At 57.9% G+C, this 27,542-nt stretch overlaps 2 protein-coding genes across 3 annotated transcripts; both read right to left on the bottom strand.

Moving 5' to 3' along the window:
* Window positions 1-3,144: 3,144 nt before the first annotated feature.
* CHRND (cholinergic receptor nicotinic delta subunit) lies at window positions 3,145-9,803 on the bottom strand. Of its 2 annotated transcripts, XM_061205911.1 has the most exons (12): window positions 9,752-9,803; window positions 9,368-9,513; window positions 8,911-8,955; window positions 8,265-8,374; window positions 7,928-8,083; window positions 7,601-7,710; window positions 6,642-6,842; window positions 5,420-5,531; window positions 5,228-5,342; window positions 4,227-4,431; window positions 4,019-4,137; window positions 3,145-3,327 (listed from the first exon to the last, which is right to left on the bottom strand). In XM_061205911.1, the coding sequence occupies exons 1-12, from the start codon at window positions 9,801-9,803 to the stop codon at window positions 3,145-3,147; spliced, it is 1,554 nt and encodes a 517-aa protein (XP_061061894.1). The 2 variants fall into 2 exon arrangements, with proteins under 2 accessions (XP_061061894.1, XP_061061900.1); XM_061205917.1 differs by lacking the exon at window positions 8,911-8,955.
* An 820-nt stretch (window positions 9,804-10,623) lies between these two features.
* On the bottom strand, window positions 10,624-15,572 carry PRSS56 (serine protease 56). Its single transcript, XM_061205906.1, has 13 exons — window positions 15,473-15,572; window positions 14,718-14,825; window positions 14,245-14,298; window positions 13,939-14,128; window positions 13,472-13,571; window positions 13,226-13,385; window positions 12,844-12,986; window positions 12,435-12,597; window positions 12,062-12,238; window positions 11,812-11,976; window positions 11,670-11,732; window positions 11,186-11,292; window positions 10,624-10,821 (listed from the first exon to the last, which is right to left on the bottom strand). The coding sequence occupies exons 1-13, from the start codon at window positions 15,570-15,572 to the stop codon at window positions 10,624-10,626; spliced, it is 1,728 nt and encodes a 575-aa protein (XP_061061889.1).
* Between the last annotated feature and the right edge of the window lie 11,970 nt (window positions 15,573-27,542).

Below are 27,542 nucleotides of genomic sequence, written 5' to 3'. Positions count from 1 at the left end.
ATCACTGCCTGAACCATCCCACCCCACGCAGCCACCGGTCCGCAGAAAAATTGTCTTCCACGAAACCGATCCCTGGTGTCAAAAGATTGGGGATCGCTGCATTAAGAGAAAATCTGTAGTCCTCACTCACTAACAACTTTGCCGCCTTCTACTCCAGAGGCTGGACAAGCAAAATGCTTGTTTCCCAGGCTCACTTGCAGATGGGGTGGCCGTGTGATAACATCTTGACCAATGGAGTGTCTGCTGAAGTCAGCTGAGGGGCTTCAGCGTTTTCTTCCTGATAAAAGGGTCAGAAATCGCTTTCTCCTTTCCTGCCTTGAACATGACGTGAAGTGTGGAGCTGTGGCAGTCACTGTGCTACCTGAGGCAACAAGCCGGAGGACAAAGCCAGCATGCTAAGAGGGAGGGCTGGGCAGAGAGCACAGAGCCGGGTCCCTCATAGCTTTGTGGGGCAGCTGAGCCAATGCAGCAGCCACCATCTTGAGATTCTTACTATGTGAGAAAGAAAGAGGAAACATTATTCTTTTAAACCACGGTTCTTTGGGTTTTTCTGTTCCTTACAGCCCAGTGCGTTCCTGATGGATTCATCGCCCTTTGAAAGAGGGTGGGTAGCCCTGCTGGCCTGGGGAGAGTGTGTAGGGACTCCCTCTGGCTTCATGGGAAGCTGCCCCTGTGGGTGTGACTTCCTTGGGAGGGAAGGAGATGGGGTTCCATGTCACCCAGAGGGTGGACCAGTCCTGACAGCACCCTGGGGCTGGAGTGTTGGGGAAGTGGGTGCTGTCGGGGGACCCACTGTGGCCCTGGGAACCTGCTAAAGAGGCACCCTTGGTCTAGTGGGGCATTGGGGGTTGTCTCCTCTGGAAGGTTTACAGCCACCTGAGCAGGCTTGACACACTGAGGCCTCGCTATTGGACTGTGTAAAACCTGCTGCCAACAGCGCCACCATGTGGCGAAGCAAAGCAACGACAGTGGTTGAGGGATCAGATCTGGGCCCTCTTGTCCCTGGGCACGAGACAGGGACCCTCCCAGAGTTGGTGAAAAATTCCAGGGAAGACCCGGACTGCCTGCTCATCTGAAGGGTGTAAGTCTAAGCTAGTTTTCCTATTCAGAGGGGAAAAAATTAAAGATTTGTACCTTGAATTTTCAGAAGGTTCATATTGGAAAGCAGAAGTAAGTAGGGTCAGTTTTGGTTTTAAATGGTTTATCTTTTCTTCAGTTCCATGGGAAGACCAAACATTTTGCCTTCTATATACCTGAGCTCATGAGGTCACTGATTCCCTCTGAGGGATGTGGGTTCAGCTGGGAGACTCAAGCCTGCACATCAAGGAGGTGAAGAATCAGGTTCTCCAACCTGCCCCAGTCCCCTGTCTGTCACCACGCCAGGCTCGGATGCAGGAGGCCCTTGTGAGGGCCCCAAGGGCCTGTCCTCAGTGACTGAGGCCCACGAATGAGGAATGAGATTAAATAACCACCCCTAAAATTTGCAGGACACATGTAACTACCTTTACTCCTACTAGCAAATTTGATCTTCAAGACGCCTCATGAGCTGGACTTATCCACACTTTGCAGATGGGAAAACTGAAGCTGAGAGATGAGGGGTGGTTCGCCCAAGGTCACACTGCTAGTGTAACAAACCACCCCAAAGCTTTGTCTCTTAACATGACAAACGTTTAATATCTCACGCAGTTTCTGAGGGTCAGGAATCCAGGAGCAGCTTAGCTGGGTGGCTCTGGCTCAGAGGCTTTTGTGGGGCTGCGATCTCATCTGAAGGCTCCACTGTGGCTGAAGGAGCCACTTCAGCTGGAGGATCCATTTCCAAGGTCACTCACAGGGCTGTTGGCCAGAGGCCTCAGTTACTTGCCATCTGGACCTCTCCACAGGGCTGCTCATCATGCCCCTGGCTTCCCCAAAGTCAGAGAGCCAACTAAGAATGAATGAGGGGGGAGAGCAAGAGAGAGAGAAAGAGAGTGGCTTCAATGTCTTTCACGACCTGACCTTGGAAGTGACACACTGTCACTTCTGCCTCCTTCTATCGGTCACACAGACCAATCTTGGTACCGTGTGGGAGGGTATGAATGCCAGGAGGTGTGGCTCACTGGGGCCACCTTGGATGTGGGCTACCACACAGAACTACATCCTCCGGCTCCTGCAACCTCAGCCCTTGGCCTTTGGGATAGGACTGGCGGGGGCTCCCTTTGGGGTGGAGTTGCCAGATTTAGCAAATTAAAATACAGGATTCCCAGTTAAATTTGAATTTCAGGTAAACAATGAATCATTTTTTAGTATAAGTATGTCCCAAGTCTTGTCTGGCAACCGTATTTTGGGGAGGAGGAGTAGGTGCTCAAGGGAACAAGCCTGGGGGGATGGCCGAGTTCTGGGGCTTTAGGATGGTGCGTGTGACCTGAGGTTGACAGGCTGACCTCTGGCCTCTGTGGATGCTGAACCTGACCCTTCCACCCCCATCCTCAGCTTCCCAGGGGGACCCAGGTAGAGTGGCCAAGGCAGAAAGGGCTGGGGAAGGCCATTCTGCAATCCTGATGCTCCCGAACCTGCCAAAAAACTCCTTCCCTAGTGGGCCTGGAGAGAGAGGCATCCCCAACCTCGGCTCCAGGTGGGGCCTCAGAAGCCCGAGACTAAGGGGTTGGCGGAAGGAGGCGGCTGGAGGAGCCGGGAAGTAAAGGCCCAGGACCCCACCTGTTCCACCCCCACCTGGGGTAGGGGGAGGCAAGAAGATGTCTCTGTCTTTCTGACCCCTCACAGAGGGGTCCCAAAAGGCCAGCCTGAGCGGCATCCTCCCTGGTCCCTGAGCCAGCCCTCTGCCTCCCCCCAGATCGTCCTGCCCCACCCCCAGCCGATGTCCACTCTCAGACCTTCTCCGGTGGCTCCTGGCTTTATGTGCAAAGGAATCACTGTTGAGAATTAGGGCTTCCCCCTCCCTCCCTTGACTTCAGCTCATCTCTGCCCCAGCCTGGCAGGACCAACTGGGCTCAAAGTCTCAGGGCTGGGAATTGGTCTGCCCAGGAAGAGCTGGTTGTTTCCCAGACACCCCTGTCCACACAGCTATCCACCCCACCCCCTGTACATCCCTTTCAGGCCAACCGCCTGCCCTGGTTGTTGGGCCAGGCCGGGGAGGGCAGGCCCACTCTAGATGAAGCGCTTGTCCTGCTCCCGGTAGGAGAAGGGGTCCCCAGGGAAAGGCTGAGGTGGAGGCTGGTTGTAGGCGCCCTGCAGGAAGATCCAGGCTGTGCCCACCACCATGATGGGTGTCACCACAAACAGGCAGAGTCGGTCCACTGTGCGGGCTATCCGATTCCAGCAGTCTTTCTCCTGGGGGCGAGGGTGACAGAGACAGTGGGGTAAGAAGGGCCCTCAAACCACAGACTCACACCCCAAGCTGGGGCCCACGGCCTCAGCGTATCTGTGGGGCCTGCCTCAGGCTTGCAGCAGATGGGATGTGCTGCCATGTCCCCAGCAAGGGCCCAGGCCCACCTCCAGCCACAGGTGGGGCTGGTCATTCTGTCTGTCCAGGAGACAGAGAGCAGCCCCACAGACTCCCTCCCAGCCTCTCAGTGCTGCCACTAGCCTATATGTGAACTAGAAAAATATGCCCCTTTGTCAGGGGAGAATTTTTTAAAGTTGTATAGTACTGAACAACCATATAAGGCTGCTTTTTAAATGTCTGGCTTTGTCTGGAGTATCAGGCTGGGAGTTGAGCAGGGACAGAAAATGATTGGCAGCTGGGAGAAAAAAGGGACCCTAAGGGAGGTCCAGAGTGTGGCCTCAACAGGGCAGAGCTGTGTGCCTGTGTGCATATCTGAGTGTGTGCCTGGCCCCGCACACTGCTATGGGATTTTAGGCAGGGGATCCCCCTCCCCGAGAGGCCTGGAATCTGCACCCACTGTGAACTCCATCTAAGTTGCTAGGTATCTCTGAGGCGAACTGTGCCCCCTTAAGATAGGATGTGCTCGATCAGTGCACTACTTGAATGTCTGTACACAGCAATCCTGTGGCTACTCACCTCATTGTAATTGTTCTGGTCCTTCATGTGGTTGACGATGAAGTTGGCCCCATCCACAGCTGGCTTCAGCTCACTGAAGAGCTCCTGCTGGGCCTGCTCAGAGCCTACTGGGGGCCGACCTGTGGACACCAGGCCAGAGGTGGGCATGGGGCCTGCCCTCACCCCATCTCCCACGGATGGGCCGAACTCCAAGCCATTAGGGACCCACGTGCGGTGGTGAGGCGCCGGGCCAGCCCATGACGCTCTGACTGCTTCTCAAACATGAGGTCACTTCGGGACTTCAGCGAGAAGTACTCCTCTGCCTTGGAGATGTAGCCCAGGGAGCTGCTCCTCCGGATCAGGGTCCCAGGGCTGGGCCCATCCTCTGCTGGACGGGACATGTGCAGGACCTCAGGCAGGGTCTCCAGGAAGAGCTATGGCAGGTCAGAGGGGCCACTTTACAAACGTGGGTCACCTTCACACATCCAAACATCTGTGACTCCGTTCCTGGCTTGCCACAAAGTGCTCCCCAGTCTGACGCTGTCATTTATTCTTCTGATCTCCTACTGATGGACAATTAGGTTGCTTCCAACTCTCTCATTACAGCATGGAGAAGAACTCATTTGTTGAAAATGAATTATATATGAAAAATAAAAGAAAGAAAAATGCCCCCAACGCAGAGCTAAGACCAAAAAAGTTGCTAAACTATCCTCAGCTGTCCCCAAACAACCAGGTGGCCCTGCAGAGGCCAGGAGGCAAGGTCAGTCCCCTTCCTGGGCACCCTGCCCCCACAGTGCTCACCTTCCTTTGAATCAAGGTATAACAAACACACAGTAGACTCAACAAATCTTAAGCATGTAGCTAGGTAAAATTTTACAGATGCATTCAGCTGTGTAAACACCTCTCAGATAAGATAAGAACCGTATCTCAAAAATGTTCCCTCCTGCCTCACCCCCATCAATTCCTACCCACACCCAGAAGGAACCACCATCCTGACTTCTAGCACTAAAGATTGGTTTTGCCTGTCCTTGAACTTCACAGAAAGGACATCTTGCAGTCTCTTTAGCATCGGGCTTCTTTTATGTAATATCCAGCCTGGGGCGTGGGGAGCAGCAGGGACACTTTTGCTGCCGGGTAGCACCCCCCGTTGTGTGTACCGCTGTGGCTTCACCCATCTCCCTGCAGAGAGGCACGTGGACAACCTCCAGCTTTTGGCTATCGAGCCCTCACCTTCTTGACTCCCTCAGACAGCATGTGGGTGCTGGGTGTGCGGAAGTGGATGTTGAGTACGATGACACAGATCACCACGACCATGGTCACCAGCACCATGCCAAAGAGCAGGAACCTGCGGGCACAGGTGCAGCCTGGAGCCCCCGCCCGGGCGAGGAGTGGCGGGGTGAGGCAGGCAGGGACGGCACTCACTTGCCGATGAGGGGGATGGCCATGGATGTGGCTGGCAGCCTCTTGGAGATGAGCAGCAGGAAGACAGACTGGGCCAGGAGCACCGAGATGGCCATTGATGTCTTCTCGCCACCTGGGGAGCCCATCCTTAGCTGTGACCTCTGGCCCAGGGCCCGGAGGGTCCCACGGTGGCCTCTGCACTACTGTTCACAATGCCATGGTGCCCTGGGCTAAGGAGCTGCCACTTACTGCTAGGTGACCTTGGGCAAGCAGCCTAACCTCTCTGTGCCTCAGTTTCCTCAACCATTAAAAGCTGGGAGGCGAAAGTGAGAGAGTGTGTGTTAAATGCTCAGACGCTGCCTGGCACTGGGTGAGAGCTCAAGGAACCCCTGCTTTCCTCGCTAGCCAATCCCCTGCCACTCAGCCCTCCTAAATCACAGACCTTCTCTGTCCCTCCCCCGCACAGGAAGCCCCAGGCATCCTCACACCCAGATGACATTTCTGCTCTCAGCCCTTTGCTCAGAGACCCCAGCCCAGCTCCGCCCTGCTCTTCCCACCTGCGCCCCTGAGCGTGCTGTGCGGTGGTGGCCCTTGTGGTCTTGGGTCCATGGCCCTGCCCCAGCGCTGCTTCTCGGTCTGCAATGCGCCTCGCAGCCAGGCTCCAGCTTCCACCCCACCGCCCCCAGGCTGCACTCCTAGTCTTGTAGTTTCTACCCTGTCTGTCAGGGTCCGGGGCGGGGTCACATTTGTCTCTGGAACTCACTGTGCCCTGCTTGTAGTAAATGTCCTGAAGCCAAGTGACCACAGATGACATGTGCCCTTCTCAAATCAGGTGTGTGTAGATTGCACGCCCCATGCCCTGGCTTCCCAGAGACCTTGTTATCCACCCATTGGCTCAACAGCCAGGCCCATGGTCACACAGTGGTGACCACACAGGCCCGATCTCTGCCCTGACAGAGGGACACTTTTGTAGTTCTCCCTAGGGTCCTTGGGAAGCCCATCATGAAAGGCAGAAGGGAGGTCCAAGAGGGATGGAACCCCCAGGGGCCCTGTCCACTTGGGGGATGTCTGACAGGGTCACAGAGCCCTCCCGCTGACAGGCCACGTGCCCCTCGTTCCTGGACCCTGGGCAGGGAGCACCAGGAGTGGTGAACCCCAAGTGGCTCCCAGCAGGAAGTGAGGGGCAGGGCGGGGGTGGCCGAGCTCAGGGGCCCTCGGGGAGGGGGCCGGGGGCTGGGCTCACAGTCTGCCGGCAAGTAGAAGACCAGGTTGATCATGAAGGAGATGAGCACGCAGGGCACCAGGATGTTGATGACGTAGAAGAGCGGCTTGCGGCGGATGATGAGGTAGAAGGTGACATCCTGGCGGCTGGGACTGTCCAGTGAGGCACTGGGGTCCACGTTGATCCTGGCCGGCCGGTGCACTATCTCCCACTCCCCGTTCTCTGAGGGTGGCACATGGATGCCTTGGGGTCAGGCCGGGCAAGGGGGCCGGGGGGTGGGGTGGGTGGAGTGAGCCAGCCCAGAGGCGCAGCCAGGCCTGTTGGCAGGGGCCTGAGGGGCTTGGGAGTGGGGTGGGGGCACGGAGGAGTGTTCACGCTCTGTTTCTGTGTATCTTTCCCTGGGGGTTGGGATGGAAGTTTCACTCTACAAGGGGGAAGTTTTCCTCTGGGACCGATTTTTTTTTTTTTCCTCCTTGGAGAAAATAGAAGCTGAGGCCATATGTGGTTCAAATAAGGAGGCTTGGGGATAACAAGGCCGTGAGAGTAAGAACCCTCCTCCCCATGATGTACCAGCCTTGGGACCAGCGGGATGTGGGTCTCCTCTGACAGACAAGGGCAGGCGGTAGGGCCCAGTAAAAGATCTGAGCCTGGTCACAGAGAGGGGAGGGGGGCGTTGGGAGGGGGCAACATACACACCATCAGGATGACAGCCAAAGCCCCAACTGTCCCCTGGGCCCTCTGGGGAGAGGAAGGCTAACCAGCCCCCTCATCTGTCGGCCACACCATCCCCAGGGACCCTGCTCAGACCGGGAAGGGTCTGGCCTGTCTGTGTCTATCTGCACGTCTGTGTCCCTGTGTGTCCATGTCCTGGGTGTGTGTACGCACACGTGCATCTCTGGGGTGGGGATGTCAGTGTGACTGTATCCGTGGGGGGGGGGGTCTGAGGGGCCAGCCCACCCAGCAGCTGCTGCTCCCGGCACCTGTGAAGCCCTCGGGGTCGATGATGATCCACTCCACGGGGTAGTAGCGGCCATCTTCTTCATCCTGCTTCAGGCTCAGGGTGATCTCCTTGGCCGTGTACTTGAGTGAACTGGGGAGGGTAGTGGGCAGAGGGTGGTCCTCAGCCGCTGGCTGGTGCCACCGATGGGGGAAAGGCTAGCGTAGGAGGTTCACGATTGGAGGGGGCCACGGTGGGGCTGGGAAGCTCCAATCCGGACAGAGCAGGGGCCTCTGCCTGAGGGTGTTTACCTCCCTCAGCCCCTGGCGGGGTGCCCTGGGGGGAGGGGTGGCTGGAGAAGTGGGTGCACCTGAACTTGAGGGAGCAGTTCTGCCAGTCGAACGGGAAGTAGGTGACGGAGATGGGGCAAGAGGAGCGGAAGATGGCGGGCGGCAGCCAGTACACGTAGCCTGAGGGGTAGATGAGCACATTGCAGGAGTAGGAAATCTGGAAGGAGCCGTCATTGCTGGGGGACAGGGACAAGGGCCACAGTGAGTGCTGGCCAGCTGGGAATTGGCCGAGCTGGGGGAGGCAGAGGAGGGCGGGCAGTCAGAAGCTTGGGACTGGAGGGGGAGGCTCAAGACGCCTAAGGGAGGGAGGCAGAGTGGTGGAGGGGAAGCCGGGGGGGGGGGGGGTTGCGGCTCAACTTGTTCTCCAGCACTATCTCTGGGAGCCACACCATGTCAGAGGGCAGACGCAGGACGCTGATGTTCCCAAAATCTTTGGCATCCCACTTCAGCCGGCTGTCTGTCCAGCCCTGGAAGCCCAAAAGAAATGTCAGCAGTGGGCTCTGCTGTTGTCCGGGCTCCCCCATTCCCCCCGCTCCCCGACCAACCACTTCCCTGGGGGAAGACTGGACAGGGTCTCGGGCTGGGACAAAAGAGGTTGGGGGAGGTGGGTGCAGAGTCAGGACTCAGGTCGGTTGTGTACAGCCGTGTAGGATGTGCACTGCACCACTAAGGGAGCACTATTTCCCTTGTGGACATAGAAGACTTACGTCTGTATTAGGAGTTTCTGACAGGTAGCAGACAGTGTCTTCTAATAAAATCAAGATACTGTGACAATTTTCCCTAGGTGAAGATCCTAATCCACAGAAGGCTCTATCTGGGCTTGTGGCAGCACCAGCTGATGGGAAGGGCGGTCGGGCCCGGGGTTTGTCTGTAGGCAGGAACCAGTCCCTCCCGGAGGACAGTGTCTGAGGCAGGTTGGGGATCCCCAAGCAGCAGCGAGCACAGGCGAACCTGGGCCCTGCGCCCTCCCCACCCCCAGCTCTGTGCGGGGTGTTCTCCTTACGTGCTCAATCCACACGTTAGTGGTGAGGGTCTCTTCGACTTCTTTCTGTAATCAAACAGGAGGACTGTCCCCCCGGGGCCTGCACCCTTTCACCAGGCACCTACTCTCGGCTGCCACCCAGGGGAAACCGCGACGATGGCCTGCCCCCAGCAGTCAGGAGTGGATGGATAGACCAGGAAGCAGGGTGGGCATATGGCCTCTCACGTGTGTCATGGGTGCAAAAGGGGGGCACCCAGAACTGAAGCTGGAGGGAACGGGGCATCCTCAGCCCAAGGCCTGTGGGCAGCACGCAGAGGCATGGAGAGGGCCCGGGCGCGTTTCCCAGGGAGAGGAGCTACCGGAGGCCAGGATGGGGCCTTGACCTTCCTCCACGTCCATCCCAGGCCAGGAGACAGCCAGGCCTACAGGAAGCCATCCCTGCCACCGTCCCCCAGCCCAGCCAGGAGGGGCCGCTCACCAAGGAGATGAGGTTGGAGAGGGTGAGGGCCAGGCTGACCTCCACGGTCTCCTCTTTGTGCGCCGTGGGCCGCAGCTCCTGGTCGTACTGCTTCTCCTCAAACAGGTGCCGGATCAGCCGCTCCTCCTCGTTCAGGCCCCAGCTGCCTGGGGAGGGTCGGGGACAGGGGCCCGGGAAGGACGCCGCCCTGAGGTCCTGCTGGGCCTCGACCGGGCCCCGGGGGGTTGGCCCCTCCAGGGAGAAATGGCAGTGGGAAGTGGGGAGGTGGGCCTGACGCTGGGAGAGGGAGCCCCACGTAGGAGGGGACGGGAGGGGAGCATGCCGTGGGGGACCTGGGTAGGGGTCCTGAGGGACCCTCCAGGGAGGGGTGATGGCCACTCTTACCACACACGACCAGGGCAGCCAGCAGCCCCAGCGTTAACACGGGCCCCTCCATCCTGTTCCTCTGACTGGGTCTTGGGTCGGTGGCTCCTGTCGGCAGGGCTGGGGAATGCGGGCGGGTGGCCAAGGGGACAGGTGCAAGGTGGGGGACGGCGCCAAGGGAAGAGGCCGCCGGAAGCGCAATCTGACACCTCGAGGCTCTGTGGCAGGCTGGAGAAACTGGGGCAGGTGATGCGGGCGTGGGGACAGGGACTGGCCAGCCGGGCAGGAGCCCAAGGACACGAGGCGAAGATCCCAGGGTGGGACTCCCCACCGCTAGTGGTGAGGGTGGGGGCCGGGTGGAGAGGCGGGACATTGGGGGAGGCACTCGTCAGCCATGGACAGCAGGGTGGTGACAGGCGGCGGTACTGCCATTTCTTGGGAGGTAGACCGATACGCTGAGATGGGGGGCTCTGCCGCCCCTCTCCAGTGTCTTTGTGACCTCTATCAACTAACTGCTTCTGGAGGCTGGGCCCTAACCCCGGAGATCCCATGTCCACCCACCCCAGTCCCATCCTAAGAAAGCTCTGGAGTGGTCTCCGTAGATCATAAATAATGTTTATTAAAGCAGTTGTGATCTTCCGATGGTACATCTGGGGAGGTACGTTGGGCCCAGGACCCCTTCCCCCAAGCCCCCGCCCACACCCAACTCTGGCCATGACGGTTTGTCATCATGTTCCCTGGACCCTCCGCAGGCCCTGGGAGCAGTAGTCCTGACCAGGGGCTGCGGGTGGAGACACGGCTCAGGGCCACCTGGCTGGGGGAACCTGAGGGCTGAGTGGGTGGTGCCCCTTCCTCCCCAGCCCTCGGCCCTGCCTTGAACCCATCCGGGGTCCCTAGGGCTCTGCCTCTGCCAGGGCTGCCAAGCGGAAGGCCTGTAGGGCCTGCACCAGCAACCGGGGAAGGCTTTGTGCCAGCGTGGCTGGCTCCAGACCCACCAGGCCGCCAAAGACCACATGCCGGCCCCCCAAGCCTGCCCAAACCCAGGCTCGGAAGAGTCCGGTCAGTGTCTTGGAGCCCAGGTCTGCCAGGACCTGCAGAGGGAGGAGACAACTCAGGGGCCCACAACCCCACTCTGGGTCCCCTTCCTCCTTGCCCCCAGAAACTCTCACTCACACCCAGCCCTTCCCCAGCCCCCTCCCCGAACCCTGCACACTTTCTGCTCACTTGGACACCTCCACAAGCTCCTCCACTCACACCTCCCCCACTCCTTCACACCCACCTAGCACCCAGCTCACACACAGCCGCCCTCCCCATCCCCTTCCCCTTGGGCACCACCCACTACCTCCACCCCAGGCTGCTGGGGGAGGGTCTCTCCTGTCTCCCTCCGCATCAGGGCTGACCCAGGTTAGCCTTCCGAGGCCACTGCGAAGGAGTCTGGGAAGCCTGGGAACCCACCTCGTGAAAGTCCATGGCCAGGCGCTCGGAGGGGACCTGCAAGATCCAGGCATGGGTGCCCTGGAGGGCAGCCAACTTCTGCCACAGGGGCTCCAGCCCAGGGCAGCCTGCAGGAAGGGGAGAGACTTTGGGAATACGAGGGAACTGACACTAGCATGGAGCTGGGGTGGTATTCCCACCAGTGCCTCTGGACCCCTCCCAGTGGGCAGATTTCTCCTCCTGCTACAGATGGGGCGGCCGAGGGGCAGCCGAGGCTCAGAGAGGTTAAAGGATAGCACAAAGCCCAGCATCTGTTGACACTGATGAGGGCCCAAAGTCACAAGTTCCCCCAAAGAATCATCCGCCCTGCTGCGAGGGAGGGGGAGAGCGGGTCTGCCCTCGGGGTGAAACTGCCTCCCAGCGCAGACCCCGGGAGAATCCCTTGCGGGCCTCGGCCCGCCCTTGGTCTACTCCACTGGCGACCGCCGGCAGGGGGCGTCATTACCGTTCGCTTCCCCGCGCTGCTCCGACCTCCGCTTCGGGAGCCCAGTGCCTGCCGTCCGCGATCCTGGGGAGCTGCAGGGTTAGGGGAACGCCTCGGCCGCGCTGGGGTGGGGCGGGGGCTGGGCTGCGAGGGCTTGGGGTACCTGAGTGCAGCCGCTGCTCGCGGGAGGGGTGCCTGGGAGGATCCCGGAGCGACGGAGCCGGCCGAGCCAGGGCCGGGGCCAGGGGCCGCGCCCCCGGGCGCGGGCCGAACAGCTCCTGGGCGCCCCGCAGCAGCTCCAGTAGGGTGTGCGCCAGCGAGCGCAGCTCTGCGGGCGGGACAAGGGTCCGACCGGCTGTCAGACGTGGGCCAGACCCTCGGGCCCCCGGCCCAGCCCCAGGAACGGGACTGACCACATCGCCGCCGGCGCTGCAGGCACTGCTGGTGCGCCAGGCGCGCACAGGCGCCCGCGGGCCCCGGGCACAGGTGGGCGTAGAAGGCACAGGGCGGGGCGGCCTCTGCCAGCGGCTCCTCCGACGGGTCCCAAGCCAGAAGCTCCCTGCAGCTGGGCTCGCGGCTGAAGGGGGCGGCTGCGAGGGGCGTCAGGGGCTAGCGCACTCCACCCCCGCTCCCCGCTTTAGGCCCTATCCCCCAAAGCCCTCCCCGGGAGGAAGATAGGCTTTCCCGACGCAGGAGGCTGGGGGCGGGGGCAGGGTGGAAACGGGCTCGTCCCAGGGCAGTTTGCCGGACACTCTGGGGAGGGGGGAATGGGGTCGGGGCGCTCACCGCTCATCTGCTCCTGGAGCCAGTCCTTGAACACAGCCACACGGGTGTAGACCCCAGGCTTCCCTGGCTCCCCGCATCCGTCCCCCCAGGAGGTGACTCCGTACAGGACCTCCCTGGGGCGGGGGCCAGGCTCAGAACAGGTCAGGGGGCCTCCAGAGTCACCCTGCGAGGATCCGAGCCAAGAGAGAGGGCACCGCATCGATCCATGTCACCCTCAATGACAGCCTTATGCCTGGCAGGGTAAAGCAGCTCTGAGCTCTACTTGGGTTACCACTCTTGGACCCATTTTAGAGATGAGGATATAGAGGCTCAGAGAAGTTGAGTGACAGCCTGATTGTAGAAGGAAAGGAGGCCGTCCCACCCCTGAGGAGTGGCCCACTACTACCCTCCGATCAGTCGGGGCTCATACCTGGCACGAGTCAATGCCCCCGGCCAGGTAGCCGGCACAGAGCATGCTGCTGGGGCGCAGCCCTGGCCCCAGGACCCTTCTGCAGGTGTCGGCGCTGAGCAGGGGCACACGCGCTTCCCTCACCGCCTCAGCCTCAGGCCCATCTATAGGGAAGCAGTGGAAGGGGCTCAGGCCTGGAGGGCAGGGGTCCTGCTTCGAGGGTCTCCCTCCCCCCACTGCCCTCCTTGACCCCCCCCCCTTTGCGAGATGGGCAGCATTTTGTGAAGACAGCTGGGTGTAGGTCAGAATTCTTACACCCCAGCCTTCCCAAACTCCATCACCCCAGCCCCCCAATCTTCCCACGCACACGCGCGGCTCACCCAGGTCCTGCCCTGCCTAGTACCTTCGAAGAGGGCACCCCAGCCCGCGATGGCGCAGGCGGTGCCTGCGGGGGGCTCCTGGGGCTCTTGGGGCAGGCACACGGGGCGCGCCGCCCCTGTCGGGCTCACCGGCGTCCACAGCTGCACCAGGGCCAGGTCGTTGTGGAAGGTCCGAGGGTCAAACTGGGGAGGGGGTGGCGGCCAGCGTCAGCGCGGGTGGGGGTGGGGTGCTGTTCCCAACTCTGAGGGCCTGGGGGCTGCCCTCTCACCTTGGGGTGGGGCAAGATGCGGTTCACCGGCACCTCCTCCGCCTGCTCCCCCCGGGGCCCCTCGGCCAGCGTCACCGTCCACAGAAGCTCGTTCGGGGCGCTGCGGCGCGAGCGGCGGGAGACACGCAGCACAAGGATGCAGAGAGGTCCCCTGGAGACCCTGCCCTCCGCCCACGGGCACCACCCTGCGAGCCCGCGCGCCGGGCTGTTTCTCCGCCTGGGGGGCAGGGAGGGCGGGCCCGGGAGAAGCCGCGACGCCGAGTGGGGAGAAGGCCCAGGACGGTGAGCCCCCGGAGAATCCGCGCCCTGGCTGGGCGGCCTGGGCGCCTTGAGGCGGGAAAGGGGACGGCCGCCGCCAGGGGGCAGCAGAGACCGGTCCTCGCGCTTGGTGCCCGCCAGCCGACCCCGGAAGAGCGGGACCCCGCATTGGGGATCCGGGCTGGGCAGGGGCCTGGGACCCGACGTACCCCGCAAAGCAGTGCGCCGCCGTGAGCACCCAGGACGCCGCCACCAGGACGCCGCCGCACAGAGGCTGCCCGCCGAGTTGCAGCCTCACCAGCCAGGGCCAGGCCCCGGGCGGTGCCGCGCTGCCCCCCATAATGCGGCCTTGCGCCCGCGTCACGTTGACAGCGCCCGGGCGCCTCTCGCCACACGGCCCTAGAAAGGCCGAAGCGGCGTCAGGAGGGACGAGTCCCGCTCATCCTCACCACTGAGACCCCTCCAGGGTCCACCCTGCTCTCAGCCCGGCCCGCCTCGAGCCTTTTCAGCCTCACCTGGCTCAGGTGGATCCTGGAGGAGTGGGGCGCGAGGCCCGGGACGCCCAGGTGCTGCTGAGAAACAGACCTCTGAGCCTCGCGGACGGCCTTCCACTCTTCTCCACCCCAGGCTGGGCCTGAGCCCTCCCGCCACCTCACGCGGCACCCCATGCACACCTACCCACCCCCCCTTACCCTGCCCAGTAGCACTCAGGGTCTGTTTCAGCTGCCATAAACTTCTCACTGTTCACCAAATGAGCCCAGACTTATTTGTTCCTGCCCTCCTGCCTTTGCACACGCTGTGCCCGTGCCTGGTGTGCCTTTTCCACTTGAGGAGACCTTCCTGAGCATCATCTTGGTTGCAGCCTCACCCAGTCTCTGTCCCCAAGAGGGGGTCAAGTCTGAAGGGAGGGGACGGGGTGGACGGGAGAACGGGCCCAGGGCAGTCAGCGCCAGCTCACCAGGGCATGGAGGGGTGTGATTGGCACAACTTCGGCACTCATGCAGTCTGTGCTGGATCTCCATCACCACCCGATTTACTGCCCACTGGGCGCTCCTCTGGGCAGCCTGCAACACTTTCGTCCCCTGGGCTGACAGAGCTGCTAGGACATGGGGCACAAGTCACGCATCGTGGGGGAAGAGCTCCTCCGCCTTGCCCCAGCCCTGAGCCCTGCCTTGGGAGACCCGGTGGAGAAGCAGGTTGGGCTCCAGGAGCCCTGGGACAGAATGGGGAGGTCAGAGAGCCCCACGGTCCCAGGCCCCAGCACACAGAGCAGACGGTCTCAGATTCTCAGCCCGAGGTATCTCTGTAATTTCAGCTGAGCTGGGCTGGAATCTTTGAAAATGGCTTTTCCTTAAAAACCTTGAAAAACAGCACCCCAAAGGTATAGATATTACAGAACTCGGGCTTACTGACACAAAATAACCATGGCCGAGTTGCCCACCTTGGGGTCCAGATAGCCAAGGGGATGCCGCCCTGAGCCCCTTCCTCCCTGCTAAACCCAGAACCTTCTGGAAAGCACGCCTTTTGGCAGTGCTTGCCGGCTCCCCTTCCCCTTCCACCCTCGTCCTCCCCTTTCCTCTCCCACCTGTGTCTCAGTTCCTGGCCCCTTCTCCCCGCAGGGTGGGCAGAAAGGGCCAAAGGTCCTTGTGAGTTGGGAGGGCAAGCTCACGTCCCCCTGCCCGAGACCCACTTGCTCTGTGCTCCTCCCACCTCGGCCTCTCCCTCAGAGCAGCCTGGGCTCACCTTGCAGGGTGCTGGGGGGCACGCGCGTGTACAGTGGGTGCCCGCGGGCAGACCGCGGGTCTGGGAGGGGCAGCAGCAGCAGCAGCAAAGCCAGCAGCATGGTGACCGGGAGCCCCGGCAGGCGGCCCTGTGCTCTCTCCCCCTGGGGGTTCACCCTCCAGGCGTTATCCTTTGCTGCCTGCCCCTGGGCGCTCAGTTCTTGTTCCTCAAATCATCTGATTCTATTCTTTTACATCAAAATCACCGGCTTCCCTTGGTCTGTTCCTCACCTGGCCCTTAACTCCCAGGAGCCCACAGGGGAAATGGGGCTTGGGGGGCTATATAGAGGACAGACTGGGGGGGAACACGGGAGGGGGGCCAGGGTGGGGGGAGGGAAGGGGGTAGTGGGCTCGACCCTCACCTTTGAAGTCTCATCATCCGGGCTCTGAGGCCCCCCCTTCTGTCAAAGGAGCCCTTGTTTCTGCGGCTCCATCAAAGGGGCCTGGACAGGCCAGAAGAGCTGACGGTTGGGCTGGGGGCCAGGCAGAGGGGGGCTGGTGGGCAGGGGCTGGCCCTGTCTCCAGGGCTCAGAGCGGGTGGCGGGGGGCGGGATTCCCATCTGCCCCTCTTCCCCGAGGAGTTTACAGCTATGCTGGGGGCAGACGCTCCTGGAGGGAGGAGACAGGGGGTGTCTGAGGGTCCTCAGCAGCCCCAACCCCTGAGGAGGTGCCCGAGCTCCCAGCCTCTCTGCCCCTAATTGCTTGGCAGTGTCCCTCCCCAATGTGGCCATTTCTAAAGATGATCAAAGCGCCCTAATTAGCGCAGTAATTGCCGCACTGGGGGTAGTGGGGTGGGAAGAAGCAGAGGCAGGCGGACGCTGGAGTGGCCCAGAGAGGAAGGCGGGAGATGAAAGGCCCCACCAGTGGCCCAGTTTGGGAAGGACAGGCCCCAGCCGCTTCTGTTGCTCTCCCAGACCCCCTGCCCCTGCGCAGGGCCCGCTCGGCCTGCCCAGCATTGTTCTCAGTTGCTATGACCCTGATCTGGCAGGAGGGAGTCTTCTGGAGTCTCACGGGAAGGGCCACAAACGGGCAGCTCTCCTGGGACCAAGTCCCCACCTGGGGCAGAGAGGAGGTGCTCTTCTGCCCCTCAGAGAATATCCTGGGGCCAAAAAAAGAATCCTGGTGCCCCAATGCATGCTGGTGACCCCAGGGTGGCTTTGGCAGGCCTGGTCCTTTTTCAGAATGCATCTCTCATGACGTCACCTCGGTCATATTGTCCTTTCTTCTCCAGCTCTTGCTCCGTCTGCCCAGGTGAACGTGCCCTGGTGGGAACCTCTCCCCGCTTTAAAAGACAGAACTGCAGACCTGCAGAGATAGCCTGGAGTCAGGGGTCCCACGGGGGTGGTGGGTGAGATGCAGAGAGGGGGCAGCCAAATCCAGCAGCTTCTCCAACCTATTCCTTCTGTGCCACTGTGGGCAGCAGAGAATAAGCGTGACTTCTTTTTTCCTCCCTGAAATTCTCTTCCTACCTGGATGGCTGCGAAGACCCATCATTCTGGTTCTTCCCAACCTCTCTGGGCACTGACCACAATGAGGCTCCCACCCCCTGGAACTTCACTGGATTAGCCCACCCACCCAGGGGTGTGCTGGGGTCAGCTCAGACTGGCTCCTGAGAGCCAACTGTCAGCATCTCTTCCCAAGTCTGCATTTGGTGACATCACGTTGGTAGCTTGAAATCAGCCATGTTTGGAGTATTTACACCATGGGAATCAGCAAATGCTACAAATCAGAGCTCTTTTTCCCCCCAGAGAGCCAGTCCTTTGGCATTTATCAGCACACCACTGTACACACAACTTTTTCCCTCTCACCGATTACCACCACACCTCATAAAGGTGATACCTCTGATTCAGGAATGCCATGAAAATACTGTCTGAGTGTGGATTACTGTGAGTGAATATTGTGAAGTTGGAAACTGTATTCATCAGAATATCTATACATCTAGATAGGATGTATATCTAGATGGGGAACCCATAGGGGAATGGGGTTTGGGGCTTTTTATCTGTAATCTCCAAATTCTTGGCAAGAGGGTGTTAGTTCAACAGAGCCTGTATTTGAAGCATAAACAAAGGTTTGAGAAAGTGTCCAAAGGAAAATTATCTGTGGGACTTCCCTGGTGGTCCAGTGGCTAAGACTCCACGCTCCCAATGCAGGGAGCCCGGGTTCAATCCCTGGTCAGGGAACTGGATCCCACATGCCACAACTAAGAGTTCGCATGCCGCAACTAAAGATCCCGCATGTGGCAACGAAGATCCCACACGTGGCAACAAAGATCCCTCATGCTGCAACTAAGACCCAGAGCAGCCAAATAAATATATAAATTTTTTTTTTTTAAAAAAAGGAAATTGTCTGTGGTTCCAAGAGAGAGCCATCAAGGTAAGGGACCCAGAAAGCAGAGAGGTGGGTGGGAAAGCCTAGCAGGCCTCGATGGAGGCCAACAGCTCAGAAGCATCCTCCAAGCTCTGCCCATAGGTTCTTGTGTTCAAGATAAAGAGATTAAGGCCTAGAACAAGCCCCTCACGATGGAGGACACTTTGCCTGGGGAATTCCTCGGGGAGTACACTTCTGCCCATTCAGCACCTAAGTCCCTCAGCTGCTTGGATTCTGCCAAAGCCAAGTGAAGCAGGCCAGGGCACCAAGACAGAGCCTTCCCGCCCTGCCTCCTGGCCTCCCTTCTGCCTCCACTGGTCTGTAAGGAGGGGGAGGGGCAAGAAAACCTGGAGCTGCTGGTCTATGTACTGCTCCTTCCACCCCCAACTCCCCTCAGGGTAAAAGCCCCACCCCCGCCAAAGAACAATGAGGGACCTCACAGCACGGACTGCAATTCCGCTCAAGCCCCAGAGCTTGAGCTCTGCCTCAAGCTCCTCTGCCACTCCTGTACCCATGACTGGGTCACGAGCCCACCCCTCTCCTCTGTCTAGACCCCGCCCCAAGTCCAGGTCAACTTCATCCACTTCCACAGGCCACCTCTTGAGAACCACGTCTAAATCCACATTTCATGAAATGATTGTGTTTCTTATTGGTGACGGGTGCACTTGTTCCTTACCTACATCTCTCGTTGGAATGTGACAGAGAGGCCTTCCGGCCACTGTCCCAGCTGTTCCTCTCATCTCTGTCACATCACCCCCTTGTATCTTCTTTAGAGCAGTCACTTCTCTGTTGCAAGCTGTCCAGCAGGGCTCTTGCCTGTTTCAGAGGCTCGGTCTCCACAGTCTAGTTGAGTGGGCAGCTCCCCGCTCTCCCTGCCCCACTGCAGGGCTCACTGCCGGACCCCTGTCCGAATCCATGCTCCCCCACGGCCCCTCCTCCAAGTGGATCAGACAAAAGGACAGGGGAGGTGGACCTTTGGGGTGGCACAGTGTTGGTGGAGAGAGTGTTTCCCTCACAGCTCCAACCAAGCGGGAAGGAGGGCTGGAATCCCCGGAGGAATCAAGGAAACCTTTGCTTAGGAATCAGGGAGCCGGGAGAGGGAGAGACTGGCATTTCAGTGCCCAGTGGAGGTCAATTCAGCCAGAGGACTCGCTGACCAGCCGGGGCCTCCAGAAGTGCCGAGTGGGGAGGGGCCGATACCCCCCACCACCTCTGAGGTTCCTGGTCCCTAAGCATTTACAGAGGGCCTTCCACTTGTGCCCACAGGCCTGAGGGTTGGCCCCAAGTGTGAATGAGACTGGTGGCTTCAGGCTTTGGACGGGTATGAAGGGTGTGACGGGTGTGATGCTGCCAGCTGTATGTTGCTATCACCCGTGTCCGGCAGGCAGGACCAGCTACACAATTTGCTGGGGTCCCAGTGCAAAATGAGAACGTAGGGCCCCTTGTTCAACAATTGTTAAGAATTTCAAGATGGTGGCATGTGGAACATTAAACCAAGTGTGAGGCCTTGCTGAGCTCGGGGCCCTGTACCCAGGAACACTGCCCTGAGGGGCCCTTCCGTCAGCTGGCAGGTTGGACCCCTGGCACTGCTCCTTCTCAGTGAAAAGGAGCTACGGTAGCCTTAGGGTCTCAACTCTAGTTCTCCCTGGCCCAGGCGAATCAGGAGCAGATGCCCCTTTCTTTCTCCCTATCCCAACACTGAAGAACGGAAGGTGAGGGGAGACCCCTAGTCACCCTCCCACCCCCACTAGAGCTCCTGAAACTCCTCCCAAGCTCAGGGAGGGGAGAAGTGATTTTATCAAGCCAGAGCCTGGAGTTTCAACGGACAATGCCCAGAAGGAGAACGCTCAAACCTGGGGGGTGGAGAACGCTCAGAATCTGGCCCCATGTTGGGAAGAGAGCTGCCCCTTGCAGTGGGAAAGTGACCTCTGCCTGGCACAGTCGAGGGCAGTGCCTGGAAAACTTAAATTGTTTCAAATCTACGTCCTGCTGTGTCGAGATTCCCCAATAAGCTGGTGAGAGCCATCTGCTGCTGTGAGCTCGGTCCTTTGATGTCTGTCCGCTGCAGGGAAGTAGGGCTTTCCATCTCACCCCGGTGGTCTCCCCAGCACCTAGAACAGAGCCTGACACACTGTATTTGCTGAACAAATGAAGAAATGATTACTGGCCCCTGTTCTTGGTCCAGGGACTGGCACATTCAACTTCCATCTGTGCAAAGCAGTCCTGGGTCCCTGGGTACCCCTCCTCCCCTGTCGGCTTCTCCCCATCAGCTCCCTTTCCACGCAGGGGGTGGGGCCTGGACGGTGGCCCATTCTCGATCAGGCCCACATTCACTCTGCCCAGTCCCATCCCTCTCCCTTGGAGTGTGGGTCAGGGGGAGCAAAGCACGGTTGGGGGCCGGTAGGAACCGGCACTTCACACGGTTATCAGTTATCTCTGAACTCAGACAGAAGCGGCTCGGGGGGCCATCCAGCCAGCAGGCGGCAGAGCTGGCTTCACCCCCTCTCCTGCTGCTCCCCTGTTCTTTCCTCTTTGCCTCCTTGTTTTTTCTGGGACTGCGGGCAGGATAACGGTCCAGGGTGTGGGAGGGATGCAGAAGGGATTCAAGGCTCTGTTGGTGACATCTGCGGCTCCTGCTTTCTCAGCCTCCCCTCCAGGCCCCAGTCTCCAGCCTGGGAGGGGAGCCGGCCTTGTCTGCTGACGCTTCTGCCCTGAGTGCCCTCTGAGGCCACAGCTGTTCCACGTCATCCCTCCCGCAGGTAGGGGCAAAGTCTCAGCCCCAACCTCCCACTTCAAGAAGAGGGAGGGAGAGAACCTTGGACCTTTTTGTCATCTCTGGAAACCCCCAGCAGGCTCTTGATGTGGGCCAGCCCCGCAGTCTCCCTGCTGGCACGGAGCCCTCTCTTGTATTCAGAGGAAGACGTAGGGGGGCCCTGGACCTCTGGAAACGGTGAGGAGAGACCCGGGCACTTGCCACGCTGGGGCAGAAGCTGCCTCTTCAGGTCTCTACACTTATCCTCTGGGGGAGGACCTTCCGCTACCTCCCCCATCAGGGTCCTCCGTGCCATGGATGTGCTCGCCCCTCCCCCACCCTAACCACCTTTACCTCCTGGACGATGCCTGGACCAGGGGAGTGGACAAAAGGGCAGCCGGAGGGGGACTAACCCAAGAGCTGACCAGGCCACCTTTGAGAGCAGTGTCCCAGGACATGATAGTGGGATCCGCAGCTATGCCTGCCACCTCTGCTGGCCAAAAGTGGCCGGCTAGGCAACAAAAGCGGCCACGAGCTGGCTTCTGACTCATTGGAATGTGAGGAGAGGTTGAAGTCGGGCTCTCCTTGGGATGACAGGCTGCTCCGGCCATGATTCAGGTCTCAGGCCTGTGGTTCTGACTGTACCTCTGGGTGACTTTGGATGAGTCACTTTCCTGTTGTGAGTTGGATTTTGTTCCCCAAAATATATGTTGATGTCTTAGCCTCCAGTACCACAGAATATGATGTTATTTGGAAATAGAGTTGTTGCAGACGTAATAGGTTAAGTGAAGGTCATACTGGAGTAGGGTGGGCCCTTAATCCACTACGTCCTTACAAAAGAGAAGAGACACACAGGGAGAAGGCCATGTGACAACGGAGGCAGAGACTGGGGTAGCTGCAAGCCGAGGATTGCCGGCAACACGGGAAATAAGAGAAAGGCGTGGAACAGATTCTCCCAAACAGCCTTTGAAAGAGCATGACCTTGCCAACACCTTGATTTTCTTGGCCTCTGCCTTCCAGAACTGTGAGAGAATAAATTTCCACCCAGTTTGTGATAATTTGTGATGGCAGCTCAGGAAACTCATACACTTCCCTGTCTCTCAACCTCATGTTCCCAGTCTGGGAAATGGGATAATAACATCCATCTTGAAGGGAGGATTAAAAGGACACCTGTTAGGTTTCCTGCAAAGGGCTGGCAGGGATTGTCATCATTGCTCTAGATCAGCACTTTGTAAACGTTGGGAATCCATAGGAGGCTGTCTCTCTGCGTGAACATGGTGAGGACTCAAGGGCCTGATCCTGGAAGGCAGCAAGGGAGATGTTGGCGCCTAGAGAACTGGAGAGAATGGGACCTGGGGAAGCGGCAGGGGGAGGGGCTCTCCAGGTCCTGTGTGGCCTGATGCTCAGAGGGTGTCTGAGTAGGGCGGTTCCCCTTGCCCCATGGGGCCTTCCTCATGCATTGCCTGTCCCTTCAGCTTGTCAGCTTTACTTGCTGCTCTGACTTCTCCCTCCCTTTGGGCTGAATTTGAGTGCTTTTTTGGCCGCACTGCACAGCTTGCAGGATCTCAGTTCCCCCAATCAGGGACTGAACCCAGCCACGGCCGTGAAAGAGCTGAATCCTAACCACTGGGCCAGCAAGAAACTCCCAGGCTGAACTTGACTTTAAAAGGGAGAGGCAAGGGTGCTGCTTGGGGGTGGGGTGCTGAGTCTGGGGCTGCCCCCTGCAGGCTCCATTGGTCTCGGAGAATGGGTTGGTCCTGGAACCTGCACGCAGGGCTCTCTGTGGTTGGCGAGACCCCGGGCTTCTCACCCAATATTCTCGGCAGGGGCCACAGGCATGGAAGCATCCAGACCACATTCTACACTCCCCCCAATTCAGAATCCAGCCTTTTGTGTACATCCCATAATCCTTGTGGTCTCCATCCTTTCCCAGCACCCTTTCCTGTCAGCCTCTTCTGAAGTGCTTAGGAGGAGAAAGGGGTCAGCCCCACCACCTCCCCCAGGCTTCGTCCAGCCTTCTCTGGACGAAGAGGCCAGCCCTCTACCCTGGTCACTGGTGTCCTGCAGGGGATAGGGGCGTGGCTCTGCTTTTCCATTTTAATCATGGACTCCAACATCTTTGCTTCTTCATTTTGTGAGAAAAGTTGGAGAGTTAGGGTGAATTTTGCTAAAAATACCAGGAAAACAGAAACAAAGAAAATACAAAAGCTCAAGTCCAGATGAGTCCGTAGGTGTTTTGCTACTGACAGCATCTGCCCGGATGAGCACCGCTGTAGGCCAGCTGCGGGCTGGGGGGTTCACCTCCTAGTTTGAACCCTATGAAATCCATCAAAATGGTCCAATACATTCAAAAGAGCTGCAGCAGCTTTATTTTAAAATGTCAATGTTTACAACATGCCAGAAATTACATCTTTCTCACCATTTAAACACGATAGAAACCTTTAGGTAAGGAGAGCCCATGGAGGCAAAATTCTTTTAAGTTAATTATGTGTGAAAATTTGAATACCATTGTTCAACTTTGTGATTAGAAGACTGCAAACCGTTCCACAATTCTGCCTGTTTCCTCTCCCTTTTTTTTTTTAGCTTTTGTCTTTCTTTCTTGTCATCTTTCTCCATAGGTTTTCTTTTTCTTTTCTCAATCTTGCTGTCGCCGTGTTTCCTTGAAATTTGCTAATTTAACACCTTCAATTTCTACTATAATATTCACATTTCTCCCCCTCCTACATGAAAGATTCTCCCTAATCAATACTTTTTATTCCCATTCCTTTCAGATCTTTTTGTTAATATGAGATGATCTTTTTAGAAAACACTGCGTCTCTGATAAAGACATATTTACTGGAGTTATGTGGTTTCTTTCAACTTCCATTTATTTTCTTTTGTTAAAATAAACTAAAATTAAATTTAATAAATTATATATAAATATTCAATCAGATCCCTTCTCATAGCAATATTTCTATCTATTTACCTCTCTAAACTTCTACCTGTATCCGTGCAAAAAGAGATTTCTGGAAATGGTTATTATTCATTAATTATGGCTATTTCTGATAGGAAGATTTATTTTTGTTTTGCTTTGTACCTTCCTTTTTTTATACTTTTTATTTTTATAAATTTATTTATTTGTTTATTTTTGGCTGCGTTGGGTCTTCGTTGCTGCGCGCGGGCTTTCTCTAGTTGTGCCGAGTGGGGGCGACTCTTCTTTGCGGTGCGCGGGCTTCTCGTTGCGGTGGCTTCTCTTGTTGCAGAGCACGGGCTCTAGGCGCGCGGGCTCAGTAGTTGTGGTGCACGGGCTTAGTTGCTCTGTGGCATGTGGGATCTTCCTGGACCAGGGATTGAACCCATGTCCCCTGCATTCGCAGGCAGATTCTTAACCACTGCACCACCTGGGAAGTCCCGCTTTGTACCTTCTTTGTGCTTTCCCACTTAGTTTGAATTCTTTAAGCATTCGTGCAAATGTAAAACATGAAGACTATAAAAGCAAAGTGCAGGGCATCAAGTAGAAAGCTTTCAATGATACAAAGTTTGTTAGTGCAGTATTTCACCCTCTAAATATTAATGTGGAAAACTGGTCGACTATAAGCAATTTCTTGTGGTTCAGTGTATTATAAGGCATTAAACCTTTAGTAATAACTGTTTAAGGCAGGTGTTATCAGACTCAATTTACAGATACAGCCACTGAGGCTCAGAGAAATTGAATGACGTGGCCAAGACCACATCACCAGAAACTGGAGGAGCAGAGATTAAAAGCAATTCCACCTGCTGCTGAAGGCCACTCCCCTGACCACTGCCCAGCCCTGTCTCCTGAGCCCACGGGTGCCTCCCGGCTGTGTCAGGGTTTGCCGAAGGTTCTTGACACAAAGGTCAAAGGTTCTTCTTGAAAGGGTTGAGGGTTTGCCTGGCCGTGCTGAGGCAGGAAGGGGTGAGGCGGAGCAGCTGTGATGGCATCTGGGGGTAAGTGTGGGTGTCTACAAATAGCAGACAAAGCAGAGGGTGGGAGAACAGAGGCCTGGAGGCGTCGGAGAGAGGTGGAAGACTAGAAACCAGGGCCTCAAAGGCCACCAAAGCCCTTCCAGCATCCATCTTGCACCCCTAGGTTGGTTCTACTCCCCCGGGGCCCCTGAGGTCTGGGAGACCGAGTGCGGGGTGGCTCAGCCACTCTCCGAGTCTGGCTACCACCCATGGAGAAGAAGGGGGGAGCACACATTCACCAGGACCCCTCTGCAAGGCCTCACCACCCTCCAGTTGAGCATGTCCAGCCCCCTGCCCAGAGCTCCAGGCCCCATCACCCGGGGTCCAGTGGAGGCTGGCAGCCAGGGCAGGGGACCAGAGGTGGGGGCAGCATAAATCCCCCCGAGGCAATGATGGCAGTGAACGAGGCACAAGCAAGGCGCTTTGCCTGCCACAGTCCTTCCCCTGCGTGCACGCATGCACACACACACTCACGCACACACGCACGCACGCTGAAGCGCAGCCCATTTGCAGGGTAATGGCTTTGAGACAGCAGGAGTTATCTGCAGCATTAGCGGCAGCCAGGTTGGGGTGGGGTAGGGCAGGCTGAGGGCAGGGGTCCTAGGCTGAGACTGGAGGACACCAAGGGAGGAAGCAGGCCCCCAGGGGTGGGACCTGGGCCCCTGGAGATGCTGCAGAGGAGGGACACATGGGTGGGATGCAAAGGGCTTGGTGAGGGCCAGGGCCAGGTGGATGGCCCCTGCCCACTACTGTCCGATCCTTTCCTTCCTGTGTCCAAGGCCTGTAAGCGGACAGATAACCAGGGGCACTAACTCAGGACCTGAAATCGCGGCCAAGCAGCCCCTGTCGCCTGTCCTGGCCTCAAGGTAATGTCCGCTACTCAGTCCTGGGCTGCTGCATCCTGCTGACAGATGAGAGGGGCCGAGGGTGATGAAGGGACCGAAGGGACCCCCAGGAAGGAGGACACGTGTTGTGGGTGTGGCAAGGGGGTGGCAGAGCTGGCATTAGTTGTTTCCCTCCATGACTGTCATGGGAATCAGGCCCGGGTTGCCCAGCAGTGCCAGGGAGGAGGGGGTTTGGGAGGGAGGACCCCTTCCTTCCCCAGATCAGGGAACTGAAAAGAGCCATCACCTGGGTCTTCAGAAAAAGCCTCTGAATGGCTGTTTCAGGGTGAGGACATCAGAGCTAATCTTGTCCTGTACCCCCTTAGCCAGCTAGCCTTGGCAGGAGCAGCAAAGCCCCAGTGAAAAAAAGTAGGGCAAGCTGAACCTTCCAAGCTTCTTGGGATGCTGAGGTTGTGGTGATGTAGAGGTGGGGTTGGTCCCTGGGGTACCTCGTGTCCCACCCTAGGGCTCAGGCCTACCGTAGGGGTGCTGGTGAGTCATGACTGTCAGTCTGACAATAAAGCCGGGCCCCATGACTCTGGCGGCAGCAGAGCATCCTGCCCACCTGCGGGCACACCCAGATGGCATTTGCTGAAATAAATTGCCAGAGCAAATAAATCCTGCACACATGATTAATGGGAGGCAGGGAGGCAGGCAGCCGCCACAAAGAGCCACTGGGGAGCAGAGTGACAGTCGGGCACAAAGCCAGCGCAGCCATGGGGCCTCAAGGAAGGGGCTCTGGTGACTGCACAGTCACTGTGGCCCTGGCATTGCCGCCAAACAGGGGGTACAAGCCTGCAAGCTGACAAGGCCCCTGGGCCTCAGACAAGCCCCCGGCTTGGCTCTCCACCGTTGCAGGCGGTGCGGTGGGGATGGGGCGATCCTGAGCTTGGAGCCCCCGTGACCCAGACCTGACTGTTCCTGGTGATTGGGGGCCCCCACGGGCCAGAGTAGGGAAGACGTAAAGCCAAGGTCTCAGGAAGAGGGACGAGGGCTGTGGAGACAGGACTTCCCTACTGACCAGCTGTGAGTCCTTGAGCAAGTCGCCTCCTGTCTCAGCCTCAGTCTCCTCATCTGCTCAGTGGAGCTAGTACCCGTGCCCCCCATGTAAGGTGGTTGAGAGTTGCATCTGAGGCCATCCATGTAAAGCACCTACTAGGATGTGGGGCACACAGGGGACCGTCCCAGCCAACAAAGAGGTAGTCAGCATCTCTGATGTGCCCGTGCTGTGCTGGGGACTGGGGTATAGTCCTTGCCCACATGGAGCTTACAGGCTGGTGGTAGGCAAGTGTTGAAGGAATAATAATGGCATAATGTATATAATTTCAAATGCACAAAGTGCTGTGAAGGAAAAGGCCTGCGTCCTGGGGGATGCAGGCAGTGGAGTTATAGTCTGGAGGTAAAGGCAGGTTTCCTGTGGACACTGAACACAAGTGAATTTGTGGCAAAAATCCAAAAGTTCAGCAGTTCACTCTGTTGGTGAGGCTGCTGAGAAACAGTCTAGTCACTGCTTGGGGAGTGCCCAATGGTCCAAGCCCCATGCAAGGCAACTGGCAATACCTGCGCAAGTACCTACCCAAGTTACACATGCTCTCATTGTGAGACTAGTACTCTTACTCAGGGCATTTTATCCTACTTATCTGTACAAAAGCACACTTAACGAAATGATGGATGTACAAGGATGTTCACTGCAATATCGTTAGTAAGAGCCAAAAAGGAGCAACCACCCAGGTACTCTTCAAGAAAGGATTGGATTAAATAGACTGCGTACAGCCACACAATGGAATACTATACAGCTGTAAAAAAGGAACAAGGAATCTATCCTTATGGAAAGAATGTCAAAATAGATTTAGTGAAAACAAAATGCAAAACAGAGTGTACATAAGATGCTTCCTTTTGTATAAGAATGGGGGAAAATAAGAGCATAGATTTTAATTTTCTTCAGAAGACTATGTAAGAAATTAATAAAACACCTGGCAGCTATGTAGGGGTTGGAACCAGGTGCTTGGGGACAGGGTTGCAGGAAGGCTTTTTACTGTGCATTGCTTTGATTTTTGAATCAA

This window comes from Eubalaena glacialis, chromosome 1, assembly GCF_028564815.1.
Source record: "Eubalaena glacialis isolate mEubGla1 chromosome 1, mEubGla1.1.hap2.+ XY, whole genome shotgun sequence".
Taxonomy (NCBI): Eukaryota; Metazoa; Chordata; class Mammalia; order Artiodactyla; family Balaenidae; genus Eubalaena; species Eubalaena glacialis.
This window is presented reverse-complemented; position numbering and strand designations above follow the sequence as displayed.